The sequence below is a fragment of the Herpailurus yagouaroundi genome, unplaced genomic scaffold, assembly GCF_014898765.1.
Source record: "Herpailurus yagouaroundi ecotype Mexico unplaced genomic scaffold, PumYag 220, whole genome shotgun sequence".
Lineage (NCBI taxonomy): Eukaryota > Metazoa > Chordata > Mammalia > Carnivora > Felidae > Herpailurus > Herpailurus yagouaroundi.
This window is the reverse complement of record NW_024412451.1, coordinates 5,962,991-5,987,872: the sequence shown is the minus strand read 5'-3', so window position 1 is coordinate 5,987,872 and position 24,882 is coordinate 5,962,991. Positions and strand designations below refer to the sequence as shown.

Sequence of the window (24,882 nt, the reverse complement as noted above, 5' to 3'; positions counted from 1 at the left end):
AAAACTCTATGAAAGCCAAAAGATAAGCCACAGACTGAATGAAAATGGTTGCAAAACGATATATCTGGTAAAGAGCTTGGATTCACCATACATAAAGAACTTTTACAATTCAATAAGAAAAGAAACAATGCCCCCCCCCAAAAAAAGAAACAACCCAACAAAAAAAAATGGGCAAAAGATTTGAACAGACACTTCACCAAAGAGTTTGCATGCCAAAAAGCACATGAAAGGTATCCAATGTTGGTGCTCATTAGGGAATCATGAATTCACGCCACTACATCCTATTAGAAAGATTAAGGGTTTTTTTTTTTTAATATTATTATTTTATTTTTATTTTTCAGAGAGGGTGTGACCAGTGGAGAGGGGCAGAGGGGCAGAGGAAGAGAAAGAAAATCTTAAGCAGGCTTCACAGTGCAGAGCCCAGTGTGGGGCTCAATCCCATGACCCCAAGATCATGACCCGAGAGCTGAAATCAAGAGTCGGACTGAGCCACCCGGGCACTCCAAGAAAGACTAAGGTTTTATTTGTAATAGTCAAAAGCTAGAAACATCTTAAATGTTCATCAATAGGTTAATGGTTTTCAAAATGTGGTTTATGCAGGAATAATACTCAGCAGTAAAAAAAAAAAAAAAAAGGAAAAATTATTATTAAAAAAAATTGGGGGGGGGGTGCCTGGGTGGCTCAGTCAGTTAAACATTTGACTCTTGGTTTCATTTCAGATCATGATCTCATGACCCGTAAGTTGGAGCGCCGCATCAGGCTCTGGACTAGCAGCACGGAGCCTGCTTGAGATTCTCTGTCTCCCTTTCTCTCTGCCCCTCCCCTGCCTGTTCTCTCTCTCTGTCTCTGTCTCTCAAAAATAAATAAACATTTAAGAAAATCTTTAAAAAATGTTTTTAAATTAATAATCTCTATGCCCAACGTGGGGCTTGAACTCTCCACCCGGAGATCAAGAGTCACATGCTCCACCAACTGAGCCAGCCAGGTACCCTGAGGAATGAAATATTAATCCATACCAAAACATGGATAAATCTCAAAATAATTCTGAGTGAAAGAAGCCAATCAAAAAAAAAAAAAAGAAATTTATATGAAAAGATTTTATATAAAATTCTAGGAGAAACATGAAAATAGACCCTGGATAATCAATGGTACAGTATTGTTTTTTTTAATGTTTTATTTATTTTTGAAAGAGAGAGAGACAGAGTGTGAGCAGGGGAGGGACAGAGAGAGACACACACAGAATCTGAAGCAGGCTCCAGGTTCTGAGCTGTCAGCACAGAGCCGGATGCAGGGCTCAAACTCACGAACGGGGAGATCATGACCTGAGCCAAAGTCAGACGCTTAAGTGACTGAGCCACCCAGGCGCCCCTCAATGGTAAAGTATTAAGCAGTCAAAAATAGATGCATTTGGAGTCTGAGAAGAAGAGGAAAGAGAGAGAATGGGGCAGAAAAATATTAAAGAAATAACGGCCGCAAATTCCACATTTCACAAAAACACAAACCCACAGCCAAAGCTGAATAAATACAAAAACCCACAGCCGGATAGATCATAGCCAAACTAAGAATCAAAGATAAAGAGAAGAAAATTAAACCAGCTAGAAAAACATCATATTCCCTGCAAAGACACAGGATTTAAAAAAAAAAAAAAAAATTTGCTAACTTTTCATCTGAAACAATGGAAGCCACAGATAATGGAATGACCTCTTCAGAGTGCTGAAAGAATAAACGAATTTATTTACCTCGAATTCAAGAGCCCGTGAAATAAATATCTTGCAAAGACGAAGTTTTGTAAAAGAATGAAGCACGTTTTCTAGATGAAGCACAGAGGTGGGGCAATTTGCAGAAGCTACACAGCCAGAAGGGGCTGGGCTGGGCTGGGAACCTCAGGGGTGCCTGACCTTAATGCCCCGGATTTCTGTGATTTTCATTGCACTCTCAGAGTGCCAGATATGATATGATATGATATGATATGATATGATATGATATGATATGTGCCAGAGCTTGATATGATACCCAGCTAGATGGGCAAACTGAGCCCAAAATGGGGGTACACAGGGAGTCAGGAGGAGAAGCAAGATGGGTTATTTTATTTATTCCTCGTATGTACCCTCCGGTGCACCTTCAGGATATCCTGGCGGATAAAAGTGGGTACTACCAACAATTATTTTGGGACAAGAGACATATGAAATCTGGATGGATGGGAGTCCTATTTTCCAGAGATGTAGAAGAAAGAAGCATCCTGGGGCGCCTGGGTGGCTCAGTCGGTTGAGCCTCGGACCTCGCCTCAGGTCATGATCTCGCAATTCACGAGTTCAAGCCCCAAGTCGGGTTCTGTGCTGACAGCTCGGAGCCTGGGACTTGCTGGGGTTCTGTCTCCCTATCTCTGCTCCCCCACCCAGCCTTGCTCGTGCAGTCTCTCTCAAAAATAAACATTTTTTTAATTAAAAAAAAAAAAAAAGAAGAAAGCAGCCTCCGGCCTGGGCAACCCCCCCCCCCCCGCCGAGTTCACAGCTGAGCTGTGACAGCGCGTATTACCAGTTCCACGCAATGACCATGACCGTGGAAGCGTGAAAGAGCATCCCGACTCCCCACCGGGCAACCTGCGGTGCCCCACCTGGTCGAACTTGCGCTGCTTCTTCTCCAGCGTGCTCACGAGCTGCCGCTGTTGTTCCAGGTCCACGGTGGCGTCGTCCAGCTCCTGCTGCAGCCGGCGACGGCCCCGCTCCAGCCGCTCCGCCGCCTCCGTCTTTTCCGCCAGGCGCTGGGTCAGGGCCTCGGCCTCGCGCGCCGCCCGCCGCCGCGCCTCCTCGCCCGCCTCCAGCGCGCCCGCTTCCTCCTCCTGGCGGCGCCGCCACTCCGAGAGCTGCGGGGAGGGGGCGGGGGGGGGGGGAGAGGAGGAGTGGGTGACAGTCATGGCTGCCACCGAGGTAGTGCTCCATTTCCCGGACGAGGGGACTGAGGCCTGAAGAGGGAAAAGACTCGCCGCCCTGGGCTCTTCTGCCTTGGAGGAGAGTTGAGGTGGTGAGTTCTGTGAACCTCAGCTTCTCTAGGGGATTAAAACTACTCCCACAGGGACCCAGAAGATGAATCAGACTTGGATTCTGCCCTGGGGAACCCCCACTCTGATGGGGGAGACTGAGCGTCAGGGTCAGGGTGGTGGAGGCTACGGTAGAACAGGCATGGGAGTCCACAGGAGGCATTTAGAATTTGCTAAGAACATTCCAGAGAGACTTCCTGGAGGCGGGGGCATCTGAGATGGGTCCCGAAGTATGCAGAGGAGTCTGCCAGTTGAAGAAGGATAGTTACAGGCACGCATTCATCACTCATTCATTCAGCGGGCCTGTCTCCAGGCCTCCCGTACGTCAGGGTCCCACATGTTGGCCTATGCTGAAGAGCAAGGTCGAATTCCCATAGGGTCCCCCTTTCAAGGAGCGCGCGGCCTGGTAGGGGAACCCATGGGCAGAGAAAGTTGCAGCCGGAGGTGACTGGAATGGGGACGAGGAGGAAAAAGGGCACAGGAGCTCCGAGTGGGGGCAGTGAGGGACTTCCCGCAACAGGAGAGGCTGCCGCTAAGCCCTGAAGAGTGAAAAGGGTTTGTCGTGTGAGATGGGGAAGGAGGTGAGACGTGAACCCGGCAAATGCGGGGCTGAGGGGCGCGGGCTGTATCCCAGGGGCGCTGTCATCAGGGCAGAAGCAGGGGGCAGCTCTGTGGGAGGCTCAGATGAGGATCCAGGTGTCAGAGGACGAGGCCCGAGCAGGGCCAGGGCTGTGCGGACACAGAGCAGGAGTGAGACGGAGTCGGATGGGCTCTGCACGGACACTTTGAGGGCTGCGGGAGGGTCAGGGACGAGGAGGGGGGCCGCCAGGGGTGTGGCGGCCCCCCCAGGTCTCCCTCCAGGACTCTCACCTGGGCCTGGGCAGTCTGCAGCTCCCGGCCCGCCCGCTCCCTGGCGACGGCTTCCTCGTCCAGCTGCTCCCGCAGCCCCGCCACCTCGGCCTCCAGGCCTCGCACCCGGGACCCCAAGGCCAGCTTCGCCCTGGTCTCCTCTTGCAGCAGCTCCTGCACACGGAGGGCAGAGCGGAGGTCAGGTGAGGGCGGCGGTGGGGAGGCGTGGGGGGCTGGGCGTGGGGGCAAGGGGGGGCTGGCTCACCTGGGCATCGTGAAGCTGGGCCTCCGTGCTGCTCAGCTCCTTGCTCAGCCGGATGGCTCTGGACTCGGCCTCACTCAGGGCCCCAGACACGTTCTCCAGTTCAGCCTGCGGGGAAGAGGCACCTTCCAGTGGCGGCTTCCAGCCCGGGGGCCCCAGCCGCTCCTCCCCCTCACATCCCTGCCACCCTGGGCTGACGGGGACGTCAAGTGGGGCAGGTGCTGTGGAAAACAGCCTGGCGGCTCCTCAAACGGTTACACGACAATTCCACTCCTAGGCATGTGCCCACAAGAACAGAAAACGTAGATCTCTGCAAAACCGCGTAGGGAATGTTCTGGGTGGCACCATTCGCCGTGGCCCGAAACGTGAACACAACCCAAATGTCCACTGGCTGAGGCACAGGGGAACGAAATGGAGCGTCTCCGTACGATGGAAGGAATAAACTACAAAGGAACAAAGCGCTGATAACGCGCTACGGCACGGGTGAACCTTGAGAGCATTACGCTGGGTGAAAGACGCCAGACCCAAAAGGACAAACATCGTATGATTCCACCGATACGAAACGCCCAGGGCAGGGAATTTAAAGAGACAGAAAGGGGAATAGGGTTGTGTTTGGCGGCGGGGGTCGGGGGGGGGAAGGGGGGAGGGGCGGAGTGGGAACGGGGGGATGGTAGCTGCAGAATATAGTATTCCTTTTGGAGGGTGATGAAAAACCTGGCTGGCTCAGTCGGTGGAGCACGCGACTCGATCTTGGGGTTGTGAGTTCAAGTCCCACGCTGGGTGTAGAGATTACTTAAAAAAATATTCGGGGGGCGCCTGGGTGGCTCAGTCGGTTGAGCGTCCGACTTCGGCTCAGGTCACGATCTTGCGGTCCGTGAGTTCGAGCCCCGCGTCGGGCTCTGGGCTGATGGCTCGGAGCCTGGAGCCTGTTTCCGATTCTGTGTCTCCCTCTCTCTCTGCCCCTCCCCCGTTCATACTCTGTCTCTCTCTGTCTCAAAAATAAATAAAACGTCAAAAAAAATTAAAAAAAAATATTCGGGGTGCCTGGGTGGCTCAGATTGTGTTGTGGCCAATGGAATACAAGCATAGTGATGGATGCACATTTTGTCACTTCCTCTCTTTCCCGCTTCCTAAGCAGGATCCCAGATGTGCCCATAACCCAGATCCGACTCTGAAGACGACAATGCTCTCAGGGGTCATCAAATCGACAAACTAAGGAACCGGGATCTGGGCTGACCTCGTGGAGCATAGTATCCTGCTGGCCTCCACTGCCCGCCCTGAGTCTCCTTCTCGAGAGGGAAAGACACATGCCTTTTATTTAAGCTGATGGATTCCGGGATGCCTTTGTGATAGCAGCTTAATTTTTTACCCTAACCCCAACGCACTACTTTTAATTTGGACACTAAAAACTGTAATGGTGTTTTCCCCTGGAGGAGTTGGACAATTACAATTCGCTCTTCCCTTCGTTTTTTCTGCTTCTTTGTATATTCTCAGTACCGCAAGAGTATCGGTCATTTAGTTAAAAAGCATAGTAAGATTAAAATTTAAAAGTCCGTGGGGCGCCTGGGTGGTGCAGTCGGTTAAGCGTCCGACTTCAGCCAGGTCACGATCTTGCGGTCCGTGAGTTCGAGCCCTGCGTCAGGCTCTGAGCTGATGGCTCGGAGACTGGAGCCTGTTTCTGATTCTGTGTCTCCCTCTCTCTCTGCCCCTCCCCCGTTCATGCTCTGTCTCTCTCTGTTCCAAAAATAAATAAATGTTGAAAAAAAAAATTAAAAAAAAAAAATTTTAAAGTCCGCATTTCTTGGGGCGCCTGAGTGGCTCCGCCGGTTGAGTGTCCGACTTCAGCTCAGGTCGTGATCTCGCAGTTCATGGGTTCGAGCCCCGCGTCCATTGGGCTCTCTGCTGACAGCTCGGAGCCTGGAGCCTGTTTCAGATTCTGTGTCTCCCTCTCTCTCTTTCCCTCCCCCGCTTGTGCTCTGTCTCTCTCTCTCAAAAATAAGTAAACATCTTTTAAAAGGGCTGCATTTCTTTGAACGGTCACAGTGTGATATTGTCCCCACACAGTTCCACGCGTTCACACTGGGCTTTTCTAATCAGAATACGGATTGTTTACGGCTTCTAGGAGGGTGGGAGTCATGGTAGGGTTAAGAGGTACAGGCTCAGGCATGCCTGGGTTTGACTTTAGGCTCCGGGGGGGTCTTGGACAATCAGCTTCACCTCCCTGGGCCTCGGTTTCCTTGTGTGTAAAATGGGAACCATATTAGCACTTCCTTCAAAGGAGAAGTCGGGAAGATTTGGTGAAATACACAGGATATTCGGTACAGAGTATTTGCTCACCAAACACTAGCTACTCATGCGTGACTGTGTTGGAGGAGTTGGAAGGGACAACAGGGCTGCCGTGGAGCAAACCGAAGCCCAGAGAGGTGGCCCGGCTGCCCCGCTCCTCACCTGGGCTCGCTGCAGCTTCTCTGTAGCCTCTGCTCGCGCCCGCTCCCCGTCGCCGGCCCGGCCCTGCACCTCCTGCAGCTGGGACTCCAGGCGGCGCCTCCGCTGCTCGCCCTCCTGACGCGAGGTCTGCAGACTGCTCAGCTCCGCCCGTAGCTCAGACACCTCGGCCTCCAGGGCCATCCGGGTCTTCTCCCACGTACCTTTGCTCTGGCAAGGGAGACAGACCGGCGAAGATTTAGGCTTCCTCCCTCCACCGGGCAAACTCCTGCTTCAGGGTCTTGGCGCTGGCTGATCCCTCTGCCTGGAACGCCTCACTGGTCCTTAAATCCCCAGACACCTTCCTGCCCCGGGACCTTTGCACTGGCTGTTCCGGCGGCCTGGAACATGCTTCCCTGTGGCGCCGGATGGCTCACCCCCCACCTCCTTCGGTCTTCCACTCAGATGTATGTTTCCCCCAGTACATATCATGAATGTGTCGATGTTGTTCAGTCTTTGCCTCTCCCGCTAACATGTGAGCTCCACCACAGAGAGCGGTCTGATACACTACGGGGTCCCCACGACCACCCCCAGAACATGGTATTTGCTCCACGTTTGCCGAATGAAATGAAACAAGAGCAAAATGGACACACGAAGAAACACGAGCCGGCCTAGAACCAGGAAGCCCCTCCTCTGCTCCTGGCTCCCCCTCCCCCAGCCCCTCAGAAGCCCCCTTTCCTGTCCCAACCCACCCTCCGGGCCTGTTCCAGCTGTTCGGCCAGCTCTCCCAGGGCCTGGCCGTGGCGCTGTCTCAGCTCCTGCACCGCCACTTCGTGAACACGCGTCTCCTCCTCCAGAGCCTTCTTCAACTCCGTCACCTCCTGCTCCCTCTTGGACCTTGCATTGAAGGAGGCGAACAGGGAACGGAATTTCAGAAGAGAGGCAGGGCCTTTGGGGGAGTCCTCTTGACAGCTGGGTGTGCCTCCTTTGATTGTTTCCCTTCAAGGAGGAGGACCTCACTCTACATTCCCTAAGGGGTCTGGGCGGGAACCGTGGGAGGAGTGTGGCTTTGAGGGCGAACTCCTGCGCATCCTTCAAAACCCTACCCAAAAGGCCCTTTCTCAAAGGAAGTCTTCCTGGACTTCCTCCACAGACACGGTTTAGGGGCTTTCTCTTTCCACCCACAATGCCCTGTGCTGCTCCCTTAGAGCACACTTTGTTCTCGATTGGGTCCCTTTGCAGAATCTGCTGGGCAGTTCCTGGCAAACCCCTGTGTCTGACTCATCTCCTTCCCCCAGCTTGGCCCAGACTAGGGGCAGAGCTGATGTTCCATAATCAACTGGTGAATGGCTAAACCTTTGCGTCCATGGAGGGCTCGCGCCTCAAGTCCTTCTCCCCACCGCCCCTCGCCCCGCCCCTGCCCCTCACAGACCCCGGCTGTGCCACCCGCAGGGCAGCCCGGCCTCACCGGAGCTCCTGCTGCGCGTTGGTGGAATCCAGCGTGTCCTCCAGCTCGCTCCGTAGCGCCTCCAGCTCCTCGCCCAGGTCCCTGCGCTGCTTCTCTGCCTTGGCCCTGGCCGCCCGCTCGGTCTCCAGGTCCTCCTGGGCCTCGGCCAGCCCTGCTTGCGCCTCCCGCAGGGATTTGAGCAGCTGGGCCCGGGCCCCGCCTTCCTCCTCCGCCCTGGGGGTGGACAGGGGCCACGGAGTTGGTACGGGGACAGGCAGAGGGCAGGGATGATTTCTGGGGGCGGGGAGGCTTGGTGTGGATTTGGGGGCGGCCCATCCCGGGGTGAAATCCCAGCTCAGCCCTTGGGCACATGCTCAGTACTCAGAGCCTCGGTTTTCTCAGCTGTAAAATGGGAATGACACCACGAGTAACCACAGGGACGCTTACCGAGCTCCTGCCACATATGACCCTTTGCTTTATCGTCTCATTTAATAACCACACCGAATGAGGAAACTGAGGTACAGAGTGGGAAAATACTTGCCCAGGTCACACGGTCCGCGAGTGGCAGAGCTGACCCCAGCAGCCTGCCTCATGGCCCCCGTGAGACACGGCCTCTTGCAAAGAGAAGCCGAATGGAGGGACAGCATGGACCGCAGGTGAAATTGCTCATGGGGCACCTGGGGGGCTCCCTCGTGAAGCATCTGACTTTGGCTCAGGTCATGATGTCATGGTTTTGTGAGTTCGAGTCCCACATGGGGTGAGCCTGAGCCCCACTTCTCTCTCCCTCTCTTCCTCTCTCTGCCCCTCATGGGATTCTTTCTTTCTCTCTCCCTCCCTCTTCCTCTCTCTCTCTCTCTCTCTCTCTCTCTGCCTCTAGCTCACTGGCGCCCTCTCTCTCTCCCTCTGAAAAAAAAAGAAAGAAAGAAAGAAAGAAAGAGAAATTACACATTGGAGTCATGCAGCCCAGGGTTTGTATCCCCTGCTCGGCCACCTGCCCTGGTTAAGTGACAACCTCTCTGAGCTGCAGGCTCCTGGTCCGTAAGGGGACACGACACCCCACTTCACGGAGCTGCTGGGAGGATGGCAATAAAAATAATCATAAGAGCACAAAAGGCTACATGTTGTGTGTTTCCTCTTATGTGAACTATCAGGAACAGGCAAGTCCCATGTGAACAGGAAGCAGACTGGTGCGGGGTCTGCAGGAGGGGGTCACGGGCCGGGACTGCCTGACAGGTACTGGGCTTCCTTCTGGGGGAACGAACATGTTCTGGAACAATACAGAGGTGATGGCTGCACCATAGTGTGAACCCACAAACGCCACTGAATGGTACACTTCAAAATGGTCTCGTTACGGGGGCACCGGGCTGGCTCAGTCCAAGGAGCATGTGACTCTTGATCTCGGGGTCATGAGTTTGAGCCCCACAGCGGGTGTGGAGATTGTCTAAAAATAAAATCTTTTAGGAGCGTCTGGGTGGCTCAGTCCGTTGAGCATCTGACTTTGGCTCAGGTCATGATCTCACGGTTCATGAGTTTGCGCACCGCATTGGGCTCTGTGCTGACAGCTCGGATCCTGGAGCCTGCTTTGGGTTCTGTGTCTCCCTCTTTCTCTGCCCTTTACCTACTCACACTCTGTCTCTCTCTCTCTCTCAAAGATGAATAAACATTAAAAAAAAGTTTTTAAATAAAATCTTTACAAAAAATAAAATGGTTACATAAAATTGCCCTCAATTAAAAAAAAAAGAAAACATAATGATAATGGGTGAATAAAATAAGGAGAAACAGTAACAGACACACCCGCGTTAGCAGAGGGCTTAGGGGACACCCAGCGTTTTATCAGAGCTTTCTTTTTTTTTTTTTAATTTTTTTTTCAACGTTTATTTATTTTTGCGACAGAGAGAGACAGAGCATGAACGGGGGAGGGGCAGAGAGAGAGGGAGACACACAATCGGAAACAGGCTCCAGGCTCTGAGCCATCAGCCCAGAGCCCGACGCGGGGCTCGAACTCACGGACCGCGAGATCGTGACCTGGCTGAAGTCGGACGCTTAACCGACTGCGCCACCCAGGCGCCCCATCAGCGCTTTCTTATTTAATCCCCACACTAACCTTAGAAGAAATCACTCCCATTTAAAAAAAAAAATTTTTTTTTTGGTTTTAATTTAGCGAGAGAGAGCATGCGTGGGGGAGGGACAGAGAGAGGGAGAGGGAGAGAATCCCAAGCAGGCTCCGAGCTGTCGGCGCAGAGCCCCGCATAGGACTTGAACTCACGAGCTGTAAGATCATGACCTGAGCTGAAATCAAGAGTCTGACACAACCGACTGAGTCACCCAGGCACCTCCTGCAATCTCACCCATTTTCCCAACGAAGAAACCGAGGCCAGGGAGGCGATGCCCCAGGAGCGAGGTCAGGTGGGCAGAAGTGGGCGGGGCCCGAGCGTGAACCCGGGGGCCAGACAACGGTGCGCGCTCTTAACCGCGCACACCACCTCGTGCACCGCTGATGGTGAGACACACGCTTTTCCCCACGTTTTAACGACTCTGACCCTGAGCTGCACCGATAACCAAGGGCTCTGCGACGGCGTGAAGCACAGCGGGTAAAAGGCATTCGCAATACCGACCACGGAATCTGGCACACAGTAGGTGCTCCCTGATTGCGAATGCCCGGGATTCTAATAATGCGATTCCTCTCGCGGGCACGGCACTTGTCGGATCACGGCTGATCCTGTTTCGCGCCCAGACCCGGGCAAGTTACTAGACCGGCGGGGCCTCGGTCCGCCCTCTCCTTAACCAGGCGGCCTTGGGGCTCTCGCCAGGTCCAGTTTACAGGAGGGGACACTGAGGCTCCGAGGGCGCGGGTGGAGGCTCCCTGGGGAGCCCCGCGCGCGTCCCCGACCCCCCCGCACCTGGCCAGGGCGGCCTGCAGTTCCACTTCCTTGCGGCCCAGCTGGGCCCGCAGCTCCTCCGCGCGCTGCTGCTGCTCCGCCATCTGCTCCTGCAGCTCCGAGCTCTCCCCGTCCAGCCGCCGCTTCAGCTTCTCCAGCTCCTGGCGGCCCTTCTCCTCCTTCCGCAGGCGGTCTGGGGGCGGGAGTGGGGGGGTCATGCACCGGGGCGCCAGCCCCCAGCGCCCGGCGGCTCCCCGAGACCCGCGGCCCCGCCCCCGGCACTGGCCAGGGTGGGGGGAAAGCCGCCGCAAGGCATCTCCCTCTGCGCCCCCCTCTTTCCAACTTCGCGGACCCTGGGCCGGACCCCCAGGTGCTGTCTTCTCCTCCTCACCCCCAAGTGACTGCCCTGCTCCTGCTCAGTGCCTGTCTCTGCCCTGTCCTCCCCTCTCTGCCTCCGCAGCCTCCTCCTGCACCCTGTCCCTTCTGCTTCTGTGACTGAGTCCATAGCAAGGGGCGGAGAGCCCACCGTGTGTCTGAAACAGTGGGACGGTCAGAGAGAGAGGGTGACCCAAGACGCCATGGAGAGAGCAAGAGAACGGCCATCGAGAGTGACAGAAATAACCTAAGAGCTGGGAAGGCACCCAGTCTGTCTCGAGCCATCTTTCCTGACCCCCATTTAACAGATTGGACCGCTGAGGCTCCATAGCGCGGGAGACTCACCCAACATCCACCCCGCCCCCCATAACGCAGGAGGCTCCTCCAACGTCCCCACCACCACCCGGGGCCGCGGAGCGCGCACAGGCCCCTCCCACCCTGTGAAGGCCCCCGCGGCTTCCCGGGGGGCGGCGCTCACCCTCCATGTCCGCAATCGTGGCCTCGTATTTGAGTCGAAGCTTATTGAGGCTCTTGATCTTCTCCTCCTCCTCCGCCGCCTGCGACGAGAACTCGGCCAGACGCTCCTCCAGCAGCCTCCGCTCCTGAGGGATGTGGGGAGTGTGGGGGCGGTCAGCACAGCCCCCCTCCACGCTCATCTCCACCCTTCCCTGAGCCTTCTGCTCCCAAACCCTACCCTCCTCTCCCATCACTCTTGGGTCCGCAGACCCGCCCACCGGTTCACACCCAGTAACCACCAGGCAGATGCCATGGTTCCATGCACCCCACGCATTCATTGACCCGCCTCCCCACTCGTGGGCACTGAGGTTCCTTCCAATTCGTTTTTGCGATTGTAAACAACACTGCGCGAACATCCTTGCAGGGCGGGCGCACTCCAGTGCCTCCTGGATCCATACGGCTCAGAGTATGGTTTGTGGGCCAGCGGCATTGGCACCGAACGGGAGCTTTTTGGAAATGCTGCGTGTCAGGCTGCACCCCAGACCCACGGGATCAGAATCTGCATTTTAACAAGCTTTCCATGGGATTCCTGCACACGTTAGCATTTGAGAAGCGCTTTTCAGACCGTGAGTGCTTCTGGAAACCAATGCACTGTGTTCGCACTACCCTTAAAAAGAAACAGAGGGGCGCCTGGGTGGCTCAGTTGGTTGAGCGCCCGACTTCGGCTCAGGTCATGATCTCGCTGTTCGTGGGTTCGAGCCCCGCATCGGGCTCTGGGCTGACGGCTCGGAGTCTGGAGCCTGCTTCGGATTCTGTGTCTCACTCTCTCTCTGTCCCTCCCCTGCTCGCACTCTCTCTCTCTCTCTCTCTCTCTCTCAAAATTAAATAAACATTAAAAAACTTAAAAGAAAAGAAAGAAATAGAACAGAGGAGAATAGAATAGCCATTGCACCAAAGGAACGTTCCAGAAAACCCCTGTGCGTCTTTGACCTCTCATCTCAGGCTTCATTGCGTCGAGGAAGGCTTCCCTGACTACCCCTAGAACAGTGGAGGGACCTTCATAGTCCTCTTTTCTAACAGTTCTTTTTAATGTTTATTTATTTTTAAGAGACAGAGAGCAAGCGGGGTAGCAATAGAGAGAAGGGGGAAGAGAGGATCTGAAGAGGGGCTCTGCGCTGACAGCACAGAGCCCGACGTGGGGCTCGAACTCACCAACTGTGAGATCATGACCTGAGCCAAAGTCAGATGCTTAACGGATTGAGCGTAACCGCAGGCGTCCCTAACAGTTCATGACTGTGCACGATATGTGATTGTATTTATTCCCTGTGGTGACTCATCTAGCATCCCTTTCCCCCAATGGTTTTCTAGTTTGTTCAATGCCATTGCCGTATACCCTGTGCCTAGCCTAGTCCTCGCTGTGACGGGTTAAAGGTGGCGGCTGATTCTTCACCACGTCCCCACTCAGGGACAGAGTCTAATTTAAACCCAGTGAATCTGGGCTGAGCCTATGAGGGCTTTAAGTTCAGCGGTCTGCAAACCACAGTGTGCAGGTCAAACAAATCTGGCCCACCACCTATTTTTATAAATAAAGTTTTATTGGGACACAGTCACGCTTGTTGGACCATGTACGATCTGCGTCTGCTTTCGCGCTATAACGGCAGAAGTGAGTGCTTGTGACAGAAACACAGAGGCCTTCAGAGTGTGAAATAGTTGCTGTCTGGCCTTTTACGGACAGTATTTGCCAGGCCAACCCCTGATCTATAGAATTCAGCGTAAGTGGTGCTCTGTCAGTTCCAGAGGCTCCTACAGGGCCTGGAGGCTTTTGCTTCCCCTCCTCAGAGCCCTGACCTGTCAGTTAAGAAATCCAGGCTCGGGGCGCCTGGGTGGCTCTGTCAGTTGAGCGTCCGACTTTGGCTCAGGTCAAGATCTCACAGTTTGTGCGTTCGAGCCCCGCGTCAGGCTCTGTGCTGACAGCTCGGAGCCTGCAGCCTGCTTCGGATTCCGTGTCTCCCTCTCTCTGCCCCTCCCTCCCTCACGCTCTGTCTCTGTCTCTCAAAAATGAATAAACGTGAAAGAAAATTTTTTTTTTAAGAAATGCAGGCTCTCCTGTGGGGACAGAAGCCACACAAAGGAGCATCGAGACACGAGACGTCCACACCCAGCCACATCACAGTGACTGCCTAAGAGAGCCATGGCTGACCCACAGAAGGATGGGACGTAATGAAATGGTGCTTGTCTTCAGTCACGTGGCTCTGGGGGTGGGGGGGGTCTTACGATCTATCAGCGATAGATAATGACACACAGTAGTTGCTCAATAAATCCCTGCTTGGGCGAAGGTATGAAGAGAAAGGGTCAAAGGGAGACACGGCTGAGACTGCGAGCCGGAGACCCCTAGAGGTGGGGAAGACGGAGAGAGAGACCCACGCGCCCCCAGTGCACCCACCGCCTTCTGCCCTTGGGGGCTCACAGGCCACTGACCTTGCTCAGCTTGGCATTCTGATCTTCTAAGAGTACCAGATCTTCCTCAAATTTCTTCAGCTTGGCCTCCGTGGTCACCTTCTCCAGCTGCAGCTTCTGCCGCGCCCCTTCCTCTGCCTCAAGGTGGTTCTCCAGCTCCTGGAGGGGGCGTGGGGAGGAGAGATCAGGACCCAGGGGTTAGGGTGTGATGTGACGGCTAGAGTGGAGGGGACGGTCCCAAGCCCCTAGGGCTCGTGGCTCAGGTCCACACTCTGGGCGAGGCTGGGAAGGATCAAGCCTCTACTGGTCTTCCTGTTTTCATCCATGAGCCCTGAGCCTTCACGGAGTACCTGGTGTGAGCCAGGCACCGTTCTAGGCACTGAGGGTAGATGAGAAATCTTTGTCCTTATGGAAATCACGTTCTTCTTCCTTTTTTAAGTTTATTTATTTATTTTTGAGAGAGACAGAGACGAGTGGGGGAAGAGCAGAGAGAGAGAGAGAGAGAGAGAGAATCTCGAGCAGGCTTCGAGCTGCCAGGGCAGAGCCTGATGTGGGGCTCGAACTCGCGAACCGCAAGGTCATGACTGGAGCGGAAACCGAGAGTCAGACGCTTAACTCACTGAGCCACGCAGGTGCCCCTGGAAGTCACGTTCTTGTGTGTGCATGAAGACTATAAACCAGAAACATAATGAACGTATCCTAGAGATGGGCACTGTCCCCTGTGGCACCGCCCAGGCACGTGTGGCAACGTGTGGTATGAGGACCGGAAATTAAGGTTGTGGGACAGCATGGATGGATGTCAAGGGCATTACGCTAAGTAACGTAAGTCAGAGAGAGAGAGACCACCGTATGATCTCATTCGTATGTGGATCTAAAAAACAAGAACAAAAACTGAGCTCACGGATACACAGAACAGGTGGGTGGTTGCTGAGGGCGGAGTCTGGGGGAGGAAGAGCCAACGAAAGGGGTCAAAAGGTACGAACTTCTAGTTATAAAGTAAATAAGTTCTAGGGATGTAACACACAGCGTGACTGTGGTTCATGCTACTGTATTGTGTATTTGAGACTTGTTAAGATAGATCTTTTTTTTTAATGTTTGTTTATTTTTGACAGACAGCGTAAGCGCCAGAGAGAGAGGGGGACAGAGGATCCGAAGGGGGCTCTGCGCTGTCAGCCCAGAGCCCGACGTGGGGCTCGAACTCACAAACCGTGAGATCGTGACCTGAGCGGAAGTCGGATGCTTAACTGACTGAGCCGCCCAGGTGCCCCTAAAATACTAGATCTTAAAAGTTTTCACAACAGAGGGGCACCTAGGGGTGGCTCAATCAGTTAAGCGTCTGACTTCCACTCAGGCCACGATCTCACAGTGCGTGAGTTCGAGCCCCGTGTCAGGTTCCGTGCTGACAGCTCAGAGCCTGGGGCCTGCTTCAGGTTCTGTGTCTCTGCCCCTCCCCCACTCACACTCCATTCCTCTCTCCTTCAAAACTAAATAAAAATTTTTTTAAAAAGTTCTCACACTGGAAAAAAAAAATTTTGTTACTATGTAAGGTGCCGGATATTAACTAGATGGTGATCGCTTTGCAACATACGTGAATACTGACTCACCATGTCCTACACCTGAAGCTAATATTACACTGTATGTCCATGAAACCTCCACTTTTTATAAAAGGGTTCAGTATTATGGGCTGCCTCGCTATCTGGTCTTGGAAGGACCCATAATGGTCTAACCACATGTCTTCCGCCCACCCACCCTCCCCTGGCCCCATAACCCTCCGTATCACGGGGACCGGGCACAGCGCTGGCTTGTGCCCTCTTGGTGGACTAATTATTCAAACAAACCAATCACATCCTCCTGCAGGAACCAGGGGTCACCTCAACCTCTCGTTACGACACAGCCTGCCTCCCACGGCTGTGGCCTATTCATTCTATTCCTGAGTCCAACTCCTGTGTGGCTCTCTGGGGGTGCGGTGTCTGCCTCCCGCAGGCTGTATTTAATAAACCGCTGTCTTATCTGTCCCGAGTCTCCTGAAATGTGGTCAGTATGACTGAGGAACTGCCTTTACCAGCTTATTTAAACGTTATTTCGTTTAAATTTAAAAGCAGACACTCGGTGAATCACTGGGAAAAAATTTTAAGTACGGAATAACTCGGGTACCTAAATCCACCTTTTCAAACGAAGAAGTCATAAAACATAAACGCAGGTGAAGTTTCACTGCCAGTGAAAACTTAGCATCCGAACCCAAAGGTACCATCAGTGTAAAACACACACTGGGTTTTGAAGGGGAACAATGACAGGGCAGCCAGCCTGGGAATGCAGCAACCTAGAGACAAACGGAGCCAAGAGAGGGACAGAGAAAGAGTTCAAAGGATAGCAGCTGGATCCAGCCATGCCTGAAGCTTATGCATTCTGGAGTCTCCCATTATTGGAACCAAAAAAAAAAAAAAAAAAGCGAGAGAGAGAGAATTTTTTTTTTTTTTTTTTTTTTTGCTTAAGCCACTTTGAGTCGACTTTTCTGCAAATTCATGGCCCAAAGAGACAGGGGTTTGCACAAGCCAAGGTTGCCAGGGTAGACAGATGGGCATGGGGAGGGGCGACCCGTGGGCACGCAGAAGCCGACCTGTATATGCTGCTGCAGTCTCTTCTTCTCAGTTTGCAGCTGGCGGCTGCACTCCTCCTCCTCACCCACACGGGCCTCCAGCTCCGACACCACCAGCTCCAGCTCCTGCTTGCGGGCTGCCAGCCGCCCGCGCGTCTCCTCGGCCTCGGCACACAGCTCTGCCTCTGCCCGCAGTTGCTCTGCTAGGCGGGTGCGCTCCTCTTCCAGCTGCGGGCAGGGTGGGAGGTCAGCGCTCAGCAGGCACTGCTCCCAGGACAGTCTCGGGGGAGCACCGGGTCCCTCCTGCCTCCTGATTCGCTTTGCTCTTTTTTTTTTTTTTAAGTTTATTTATTTTGAGAGAGAGAGAGACAGAGAGAGAGCACGAGCAGGGGAGGGGCAGAGGGAGAGGGAGAGAGAAGATCCCAAGCAAGCTCTACGCTGACAGCGCAGAGCCCAATGTGGGGCTCGAACTCACGAACCATGAGATCATGACCTGAGCCAAAACCAAGAATCAGAGGCTTAATCAACTGAGCCACCCAGGCACCCCTGCTTTGCTCTTTGATGCCTGGAGGGCCTTCCTCCAGGTCCCCATCTGGGGATGACCTCCATCCCCCCCGGGGTCACCAGGTCAGACCCCCGGGGGCTGCCCTCTCCTTCACCTCCTCACAGCCCATCCGTCCCCAGCCCTGTACCCACTGTCCCAGGACTCTCTCTGCCCTGCCCCCTCCTCTCTGGCCCCGCAGCCCCACAAGCTTAGGCCTTACTTATCCTCTCCCAGTGGACTCTCTCCCCAGCCTCCTCCCCAGCCTCCCTGCCTCCAGTCTCTCCCTCTCCAGTCCACCTTCCAAATAGGCCCAGAGAGGCCTTTCTACCATCTCACACTTCATTGAACGCTCCTACGCCTAGAAATTGAACCAAAGGAAATAATTCAGCAAAAACAAACAGAAAAACACTCAAGAAGGGGTTCACTTCACCATTACTTAGAAGCCACCAGAAAAGCTGGAAACCATGAAAAGTTGACCGCCTGCATACCCTAGCCCTGCCCCAAGGCCGGCCCCTGCCCTGCCCCGACGCTGGAGCCAGGCTCCCTGAGCATCCGGGTTCCGCAGGAGCCAGTCCCCCACCCCATACCCCGGCTGCACCCCAGGGCCCTGCCTCCTGCACATCACAGCCCAACAGCACCCCGACGGTTTCCATTCAGCTCTGCCCCCACCCTCACCCCACAGCCCTCCACGGCTCAGCTGGGAGCCCCGCCCCCAGGCCCTGGCTCCACCCTCGGCCCCGCCCCCAGGCCCTGGCTCCACCCGCGGCCCCGCCCCTTACCTGTGCCAGGCGGCCCTGGAGCTCGCCCACCTCGCGGGCGCTCTGCTGCTGCAGCTCCTGCACCTTCTGGAGCTCCTGGGCCCGCGCCTGCAGCACCTCATCCTGCCGCGTCACCTGCAGCAGCGGCTTCACCTGGGGGGAGGGGAGGGGAACGGCTGCTCCACTTGCCCCGAACCGAGCAAGCAGGGCCCGCTTCCGGTTCCAGTGGCGGCTCTGCCACCCGCCAGCTGTGTGGCCTCAGGCAGGCACAACAGTGTCCTCTGCTATCGGGGATGATAAGAGCCCCTGCCTCACGGGGTCTTTGCAATGGGTGTATGAGCTAACGCTTGTGAAGCGCCTAGAACAGTCCGGGCCCCCCCCCCCAACAAGCAGCGCTACACGGGTCCCCTTCTCTGCTGAACCAACCCGGGGGTACAAGAGACATCGGGGGCTGCTGGTCTGTAGCGCAACGTTTCTCAAAGGGTGTTCCGAGTCCCAGGTCCAGGGTGAGAGATGCGCTTGACACTGTGTGATCCGGGGGGGCAGGACAGGTGCCACCTACACATGAACGACTGAAATGACAGGTTCACAGAACCGCCCTCCTCCTTGTTAGTGGGAGCCACTCTGATCATTTCTTTTTTTTTATTATTAAGTTTATTTATTTATTCTGAGAGAGAGAGAGAGAGAGAGAGAGCGCACAAGTGGAGGAGGGACAGAGAAGGAGGGAGAGTCCCAAGCAGGCTCCGCACTGACAGTGCATAGCCCAATGCTGGCCTCGAACTCACGCACTGCGAGATCATGACCTGAGCCAAGATCAAGAGTCGGACTCTTAAGGGGCAGAGCCACCCAGGCGCCCCCACTCTGATCATTTCTGTCCCACTGCTTTGTATCTGGTTCTTCTCCGCTCTACCTGGTTCTTTAGTGTATCATATTCTTTTCTGTCCTAACCCATGGCATTTACCACGGCTGTAATTTTATACTCATAATTTTTAAAAATCATTTTCTTGTTTTTAATGCTTATTCATTTTTAAATTTTTAAAATGTTTATTCATTTTTTGAGAGAGAGCGAGAGACAGAGAGAGAGAGCAGGGGAGGGGCAGAGAGAGAGAGAGGGAGACACAGAATCCGAAGCGGGCTCCAGGCTCTGAGCTGTCAGCATAGAGCCCAACATGGGGCTCGAACCCGCAAGCTGTGAGATCATGACCTGGAGCCAAAGTCAGACGTTTAATCAACCGAGCCACCCAGGCACCCCTATTTATTTATTTTTGAGAGAGAGAGAGAGAGCACAAGCAGGGGAGGGGCACAGAGAAAGGGAGAGAGAGGGAGAGAGAGGGAGAGAGGGAGAGAGAGAGAGAGAGAGAGAAAGAGAGAGAATCCCAAGCAGGCTGATGTGTAGTGGTGAGTTCTGGGGTGGTCACATGACTCCAGCCATCCAAGGGCGAGTCAAACTCTGGAGATCTGCGGTAAGAAAGGACCACGGTGGCCTAGCTGGTTGGGGGACAAGTCTCAATCTGCTGGTGGCCCCCACGTGGAAGAGTCTGCAGGAGATCATCATGGAGGAAAAGCCAACTGGGAGGCACAGGATGTCACATACCTGACATCTTTATTCGGGCCCTTGTGCAATAAAGGGTTGGCTCAGCAGGCCTCGGTTGTCCAAACCCTACGCACGAGTTTGAAAGGACTGGCCCCTGCCTGGCTCCTGAAAGATAATCTCCAAGCTCTTGGAATATTCTGACTGATAAGAGTGACTTTGTTGGGGCGCCTGGGTGGCGCAGTCGGTTAAGCGTCCGACTTCAGCCAGGTCACGATCTCGCGGTCCGTGAGTTCGAGCCCCGCGTCAGGCTCTGGGCTGATGGCTCGGAGCCTGGAGCCTGTTTCCGATTCTGTGTCTCCCTCTCTCTCTGCCCCTCCCCCGTTCATGCTCTGTCTCTCTCTGTCCCAAAAATAAATAAAAACGTTGAAAAAAAAAATTAAAAAAAAAAAAAGAGTGACTTTGTTACCTGGGGGTCTTGGGCCACATGGTATAAACTTGACCTCTGGAGGGGCTGGAGACTGGGTAACTAAGGTCAACCACACGGAGGGTCAGCCATGCCTATGAGACCCACCCCCCGCCAATCTCAACCCCGGACACTGAGGCTCGGGAGAGCTTTCCTGGTCGGCAACAGCCCATATGTGTGTCACACGTTGTTTCTGGAAGAATTAAGCACTGTCCACAGAGGACAACTGGAAGCTTGTGCCTGGTCTCTCCTGAGCTCTGTTCTGTGCACCTTTTCCCTTTGCTGACTTTAGTCCCTTTCCTTTCACAGTAATAAACCGGAACCATATGTGTAATAAATAGCTTCTCTAAGTCCTGTGAGTCCTTCCAGTGAATCACTGATTCTGGGGCGGGGAGCCTTCGGGACCCCCCAACTCAGCCCTGGATCCTGAAGCTGTCCTGAATCTTTTATCTCTGCTGGTTTGAGTCAGATTTTTTTATTTTTGGTCACCTGCCACCCAAAGAATCCTGGCTAACAAAGGTTGGGCCAATGGATCCCATTTTACAGATACAGAAAGCCGAGGCCCAAACATAGAAGGCCACTTTCCCAAGCAGGCTTGGCCCCACGGGCCTGTCTCCTTGCTGCTCAGGCCACTTCCCCAGGTGCCCTCACCTTGATGAAGAGCCGCCACCACTGCCAGTGTCTCAGCTTGAGGTAAGCCGCACAGTTCCGCTGCATGACCCTCAGGGCACTCTGCTGCTGCTGCCGCTTCTGGAAGGCTCTGGGTGGGGAGACGGCCAAGTGGGAGAGTGAAAGCTCGGCCCCTCCAGGCCTGTCCCCTTAGCAAGAGAGCAAAGCTCCCTTCAATTAGTCAGCCATTATTTATTAGTTTTTTAAATTTACTTTGAGACAGAGACAGCATAAAAAAATAAATTTTTTAAAATTTATTTTGAGGGGGGGGCAGACAGAGGGAGGGAGAGAATCCCGAGCAGGCTCCACGCTGCCAACGCAGAGCCTGATGCGGGGCTTGAACTCACGAAGCCGCGAGATCATAACCTGAGCCGAAATCAAAAGTCGGATGCGTGACCGACTGAGCCACCCTGGCGTCCCCCCCCCCCGTTAGTCAACCATTATTAAGTGCCTACTGTATGCAAGCACCGTTCTCTCATTGGCAGATCTGTGTACAGTTTGTCGGTCCTTCTGCCCTTGACTCTCTCTGCTCTGTCCCCGCCTCTCCGTCTGCACAGACAGGCCTCCTCTTCCCCCACCTGGACCCTTCCCCCAACCTCCCAGCCTCCAATCTCTTGCCTCCAGCCCATCCCCAAAATGCCTCCCGAGGGATCTTTCGACACCCAGAGCTTACCCATCCCTTCTCTTCCTAGCCCTCCCACGGCTCCCCAGCATCCCTGGACAAGCCCCCCGCCCCACAGCCTGGTGTCTGGGGAGTCCCTTATTGTCTGATCCTCCCTCTGGGCCGTTTCAAGGGGGAAGGAGACTCCTGCAAACTTTTTGCGCTCCTGAAACACATCACACTCTCATGTCACTGGGTCTCTGCACAAGCTGTCGCTCCTGCCTGGAGCACCTTTCCTGTCCTCATTCACCTGCCTGGTCATCCAGGGTGACCCGGAGGCATCCTGGCACACAGCTGGGTCTGCACACGGCACTTGTATGACCCCCGTCGAAGCGCATCCCACTCCAGACTGTGACGCTCTGTGCCCTGGTAGGTCTCCCCCACTCCAGACCGGGGTCCCCCGAGGCACTGGCCAGTAGGGTGACCGCCGTGACCCGGTTCACCCGGGGCTTTCTTTGTTTTTGCACTGAAAATCACGCATCCTGGGGAACCTCCAGTCTCGGGCAAAGCAGGCTGGTCGGTCACCCTATGGCCAAGCCTAGATCTTCTCCGTGTCCCGAGCACTGCTCTGCACTGGACCTGGCCTGTCGGGGCCCTCAGGGACTGCAGAACCGAAAAGCCCGGGCATCTGGTGACTCTATCCCTCTTTGTTTCTCAGCCCTCCTGCCCTGTTGGAGGCCCCGACACCTGGAGCCGTCTGGTCAACCCCTCCCTGCCCCGGGAGATGGCGTGGTGCCCTACCTGCGAGCTAGGTAACCCCGGGCAGCTGCCTGGAAGGACACGATGATGTCTGTGACCTTCAGGTCCCGTTCCTCTTCCAGCTGGGCCAGAACCCCTGCCCGGAAGAAGATCTTGCTCTGTCCCACACGGTAGAGGTTGGGGTCCAGTTCTAGGGCCTGGATCTGTGAGGGGTGACAAAGAGGAGGGGCGATGGGGGGAGGTCCCGGACCCCCTCTTCCACCACCTGGGACCCCGCACATGCACACATCCACACCTGCACCCCCAGGCAACGCCCGACACTCACCATCTTCTCGCAGGCCTGTTTCCCATCCATAAAGCCCTTGGGGATGGCATTGGGCGTCAGGATCTCGTACCTGCGGGGGGGGATTACATCCAGGTGTCAATGAACTCCTGCCATGGCTCGGGGCTGGGCTCGGAGGGACCGACAGCGATAACAACAGGGACAGTAAGAAAAGCCAAGAATACATTTACAGAGCAGCGCCCACGGGCGTTACCACCGACAGCACTGGCAGTAAGAGCGCCACCTGGTGGACATCCGCCACGTGCTGGTCGGGAGGGTTTCAAGGCCCGGCCAGCGGATCTCCCCCGGCGACTGCGAATAACAAACAGCTTGCTGCTTTGAAATATGTATTGTTTGTCAGGCCCTGAGCTAAGTGCCCTACAGCACGGTCTTCACAACTTCTGAGTGGGAACTTAGCAACTGAGAATAAAGCAGGATACGTTTCATAAACACATTCATGTCTGTCTTCAGAGCCTTTCCCCTGCTGTGCCCTTCCCTGGATCTCAATATTACATAAAAAAAAAAAAAAATACACATTATATATACAATATGTATACACATAAACGAATATCATGGACATAATGTATGTTTTATATATATATATATATATTTTTTTTTTTTTTTTAAAGTTTATTTTTTGAGAGAGAGAAAGCAGGGGAGGGGCAGAAAAACAGGGAGAGAGAGAATCCCAAGCAGGCTCCGTGCTGCGAGGAGCCCAATGGGGAGCTCGATCTCACGACGGTGAGGTCATGACCTGAACCAAAACCAAGGGTCAGATGCTTAACCCGCTGAGCCACGCAGGCACCCTGAGGAACTGGGGGGGGGGGGGGTTCACTGTATTTAAGTGGAATTTAAATTTGAAAACTGAAGCAGTGTAGGGGCGCCCGGGGGGCTCAGCTGGTTGTCCACCTCTTGGTTTTGGCTCAGGTCACGATCTCACGGTTCATGAGCTCTAGACCCGGCTGGGCGCTGACGCTGCAGAAGCTGCTTGGGATTCTGTCTCTTCCTCTCTCTGGCCTTCACCTGCTTGCACGCACTCTCTCTCTCAAAACAAATATGAAAATTAAAAAAAAAAAAAAAGCTGAAGCGGCGTAAACTATTTTTCTGTTAAACGCAACTTCACTGTTTTGCTAGGACTACATTTCAGAGCATCCGAACTTAAGGCACACACTGTATTTCGCAGACTTGGTAGAAAAAAAAAGAATGCACAGTATTTCACTACCACGTTTTTATATTGATTCATGTTAAAATTATCTAGTACCTTAGATGTAACCGGACTAAATAAAATATCTTGGTAACATTAATTTCACCTGTTTCTTTTTTTTTTTTTTAACGTTTATTTTATTTTTGAGACAGAGAGAGAGAGACAGAGTATGAACGGGGGAGGGGCAGAGAGAGAGGGAGACACAGAATCGGAAGCAGGCTCCAGGCTCTGGGCCATCAGCCCAGAGCCTGACGCGGGGCTCGAACTCAAACTCAAGGAGCGTGAGATTGTGACCTGAGCTGAAGTCGGACGCTTAACCGACTGAGCCACCCAGGCGCCCCACCTGTTTCTTTTTATTATTAGAAATATCGCTACTGGAAAATTTTAAATTGTGGAGAAGCCTCACATTCTGCTCTTTGTAATGGTGCTGCTGTATACAGCTTGTGTGAAGTGTAATTTATGTTACAATATTTACTGTATTTTTTTTTTAGAGAGAGAGAGAGGGCGTGAGCTGGGGAGAGGGGTAGACAAGGGGCGGGGGAGGAGGGGGAGGCAGAGAGAATGAGGCAGGCTCCCCACTGTCAGCACAGAGCCTCCCTCAGGGCTGGATGTCACCAGCCCTGAGATCATGACCTGAGGGGAAACCAAGAAGAATCTGACGCATAACGGACTGGGCCACCCAGGCGCCCCTGGATTACTGGCTTCTTACATGCCAATATTTTCTGTTCTGTCCCGTTCTATTGCATTTGTAAAGAAATGCAGATTGCCGCACGCCGATGGCAACATGGCAACGTATCATAACCATTGCAACTTAACATAAGGCTCTATGCTTTTAGGGAAGGCACTGTTGGGGGGGGGGGGGGAGTACTGCTCTCCCATTCCATGGAGGAGAAAGCTGCGAACAGGAACCAGAGGAACTTGCCCAGAGTCCCCAGGCTCAGAAGTAGCCGGTAGGGGGGATGTGGGTGCAGACACGGTGGCCTCCAGACCCGAACCCCGCCCCACCGCCACCCCATCGCACTCACCGCTGCCGGAACTCCTGGAAGAGGATGCGGTTGGGGAAGCCCTGGCGGCAGATGCGGATGCCCTCCAGGACCCCATTGCAGCGCAGCTGGTCCAGCACCAGCCGAGGCTCCAGCTTCCCGGCCTGCGGAGAGCGGACACGGACACGCGGCGTCGGCGGCGGCCACACGGGGGCGCCACTCGCGGGCCCGCAGCCGTCGGGGGACAAGGTGGGGGGGGGGGG

At 54.4% G+C, this 24,882-nt stretch overlaps 1 protein-coding gene across 1 annotated transcript in view; it reads right to left on the bottom strand.

Annotated features, from left to right (window-relative positions):
- MYH14 (myosin heavy chain 14) overlaps window positions 1–24,882 on the bottom strand; it is a 91,654-nt gene that overhangs the window by 21,609 nt on the left and 45,163 nt on the right. Inside the window, exons 18-32 of the mRNA XM_040458196.1 lie at window positions 24,662–24,783; window positions 22,436–22,505; window positions 22,153–22,313; window positions 20,733–20,841; window positions 18,106–18,237; window positions 16,804–17,010; window positions 14,208–14,345; window positions 11,752–11,875; window positions 10,920–11,091; window positions 8,041–8,253; window positions 7,325–7,469; window positions 6,597–6,803; window positions 4,152–4,256; window positions 3,908–4,060; window positions 2,615–2,863 (exon numbers count right to left, since the gene is read on the bottom strand). Of these exons, the coding sequence (XP_040314130.1) occupies window positions 2,615–2,863; window positions 3,908–4,060; window positions 4,152–4,256; window positions 6,597–6,803; window positions 7,325–7,469; window positions 8,041–8,253; window positions 10,920–11,091; window positions 11,752–11,875; window positions 14,208–14,345; window positions 16,804–17,010; window positions 18,106–18,237; window positions 20,733–20,841; window positions 22,153–22,313; window positions 22,436–22,505; window positions 24,662–24,783 (2,307 nt within the window). The remainder of the gene's footprint in view (window positions 1–2,614; window positions 2,864–3,907; window positions 4,061–4,151; window positions 4,257–6,596; window positions 6,804–7,324; window positions 7,470–8,040; window positions 8,254–10,919; window positions 11,092–11,751; window positions 11,876–14,207; window positions 14,346–16,803; window positions 17,011–18,105; window positions 18,238–20,732; window positions 20,842–22,152; window positions 22,314–22,435; window positions 22,506–24,661; window positions 24,784–24,882) is intronic.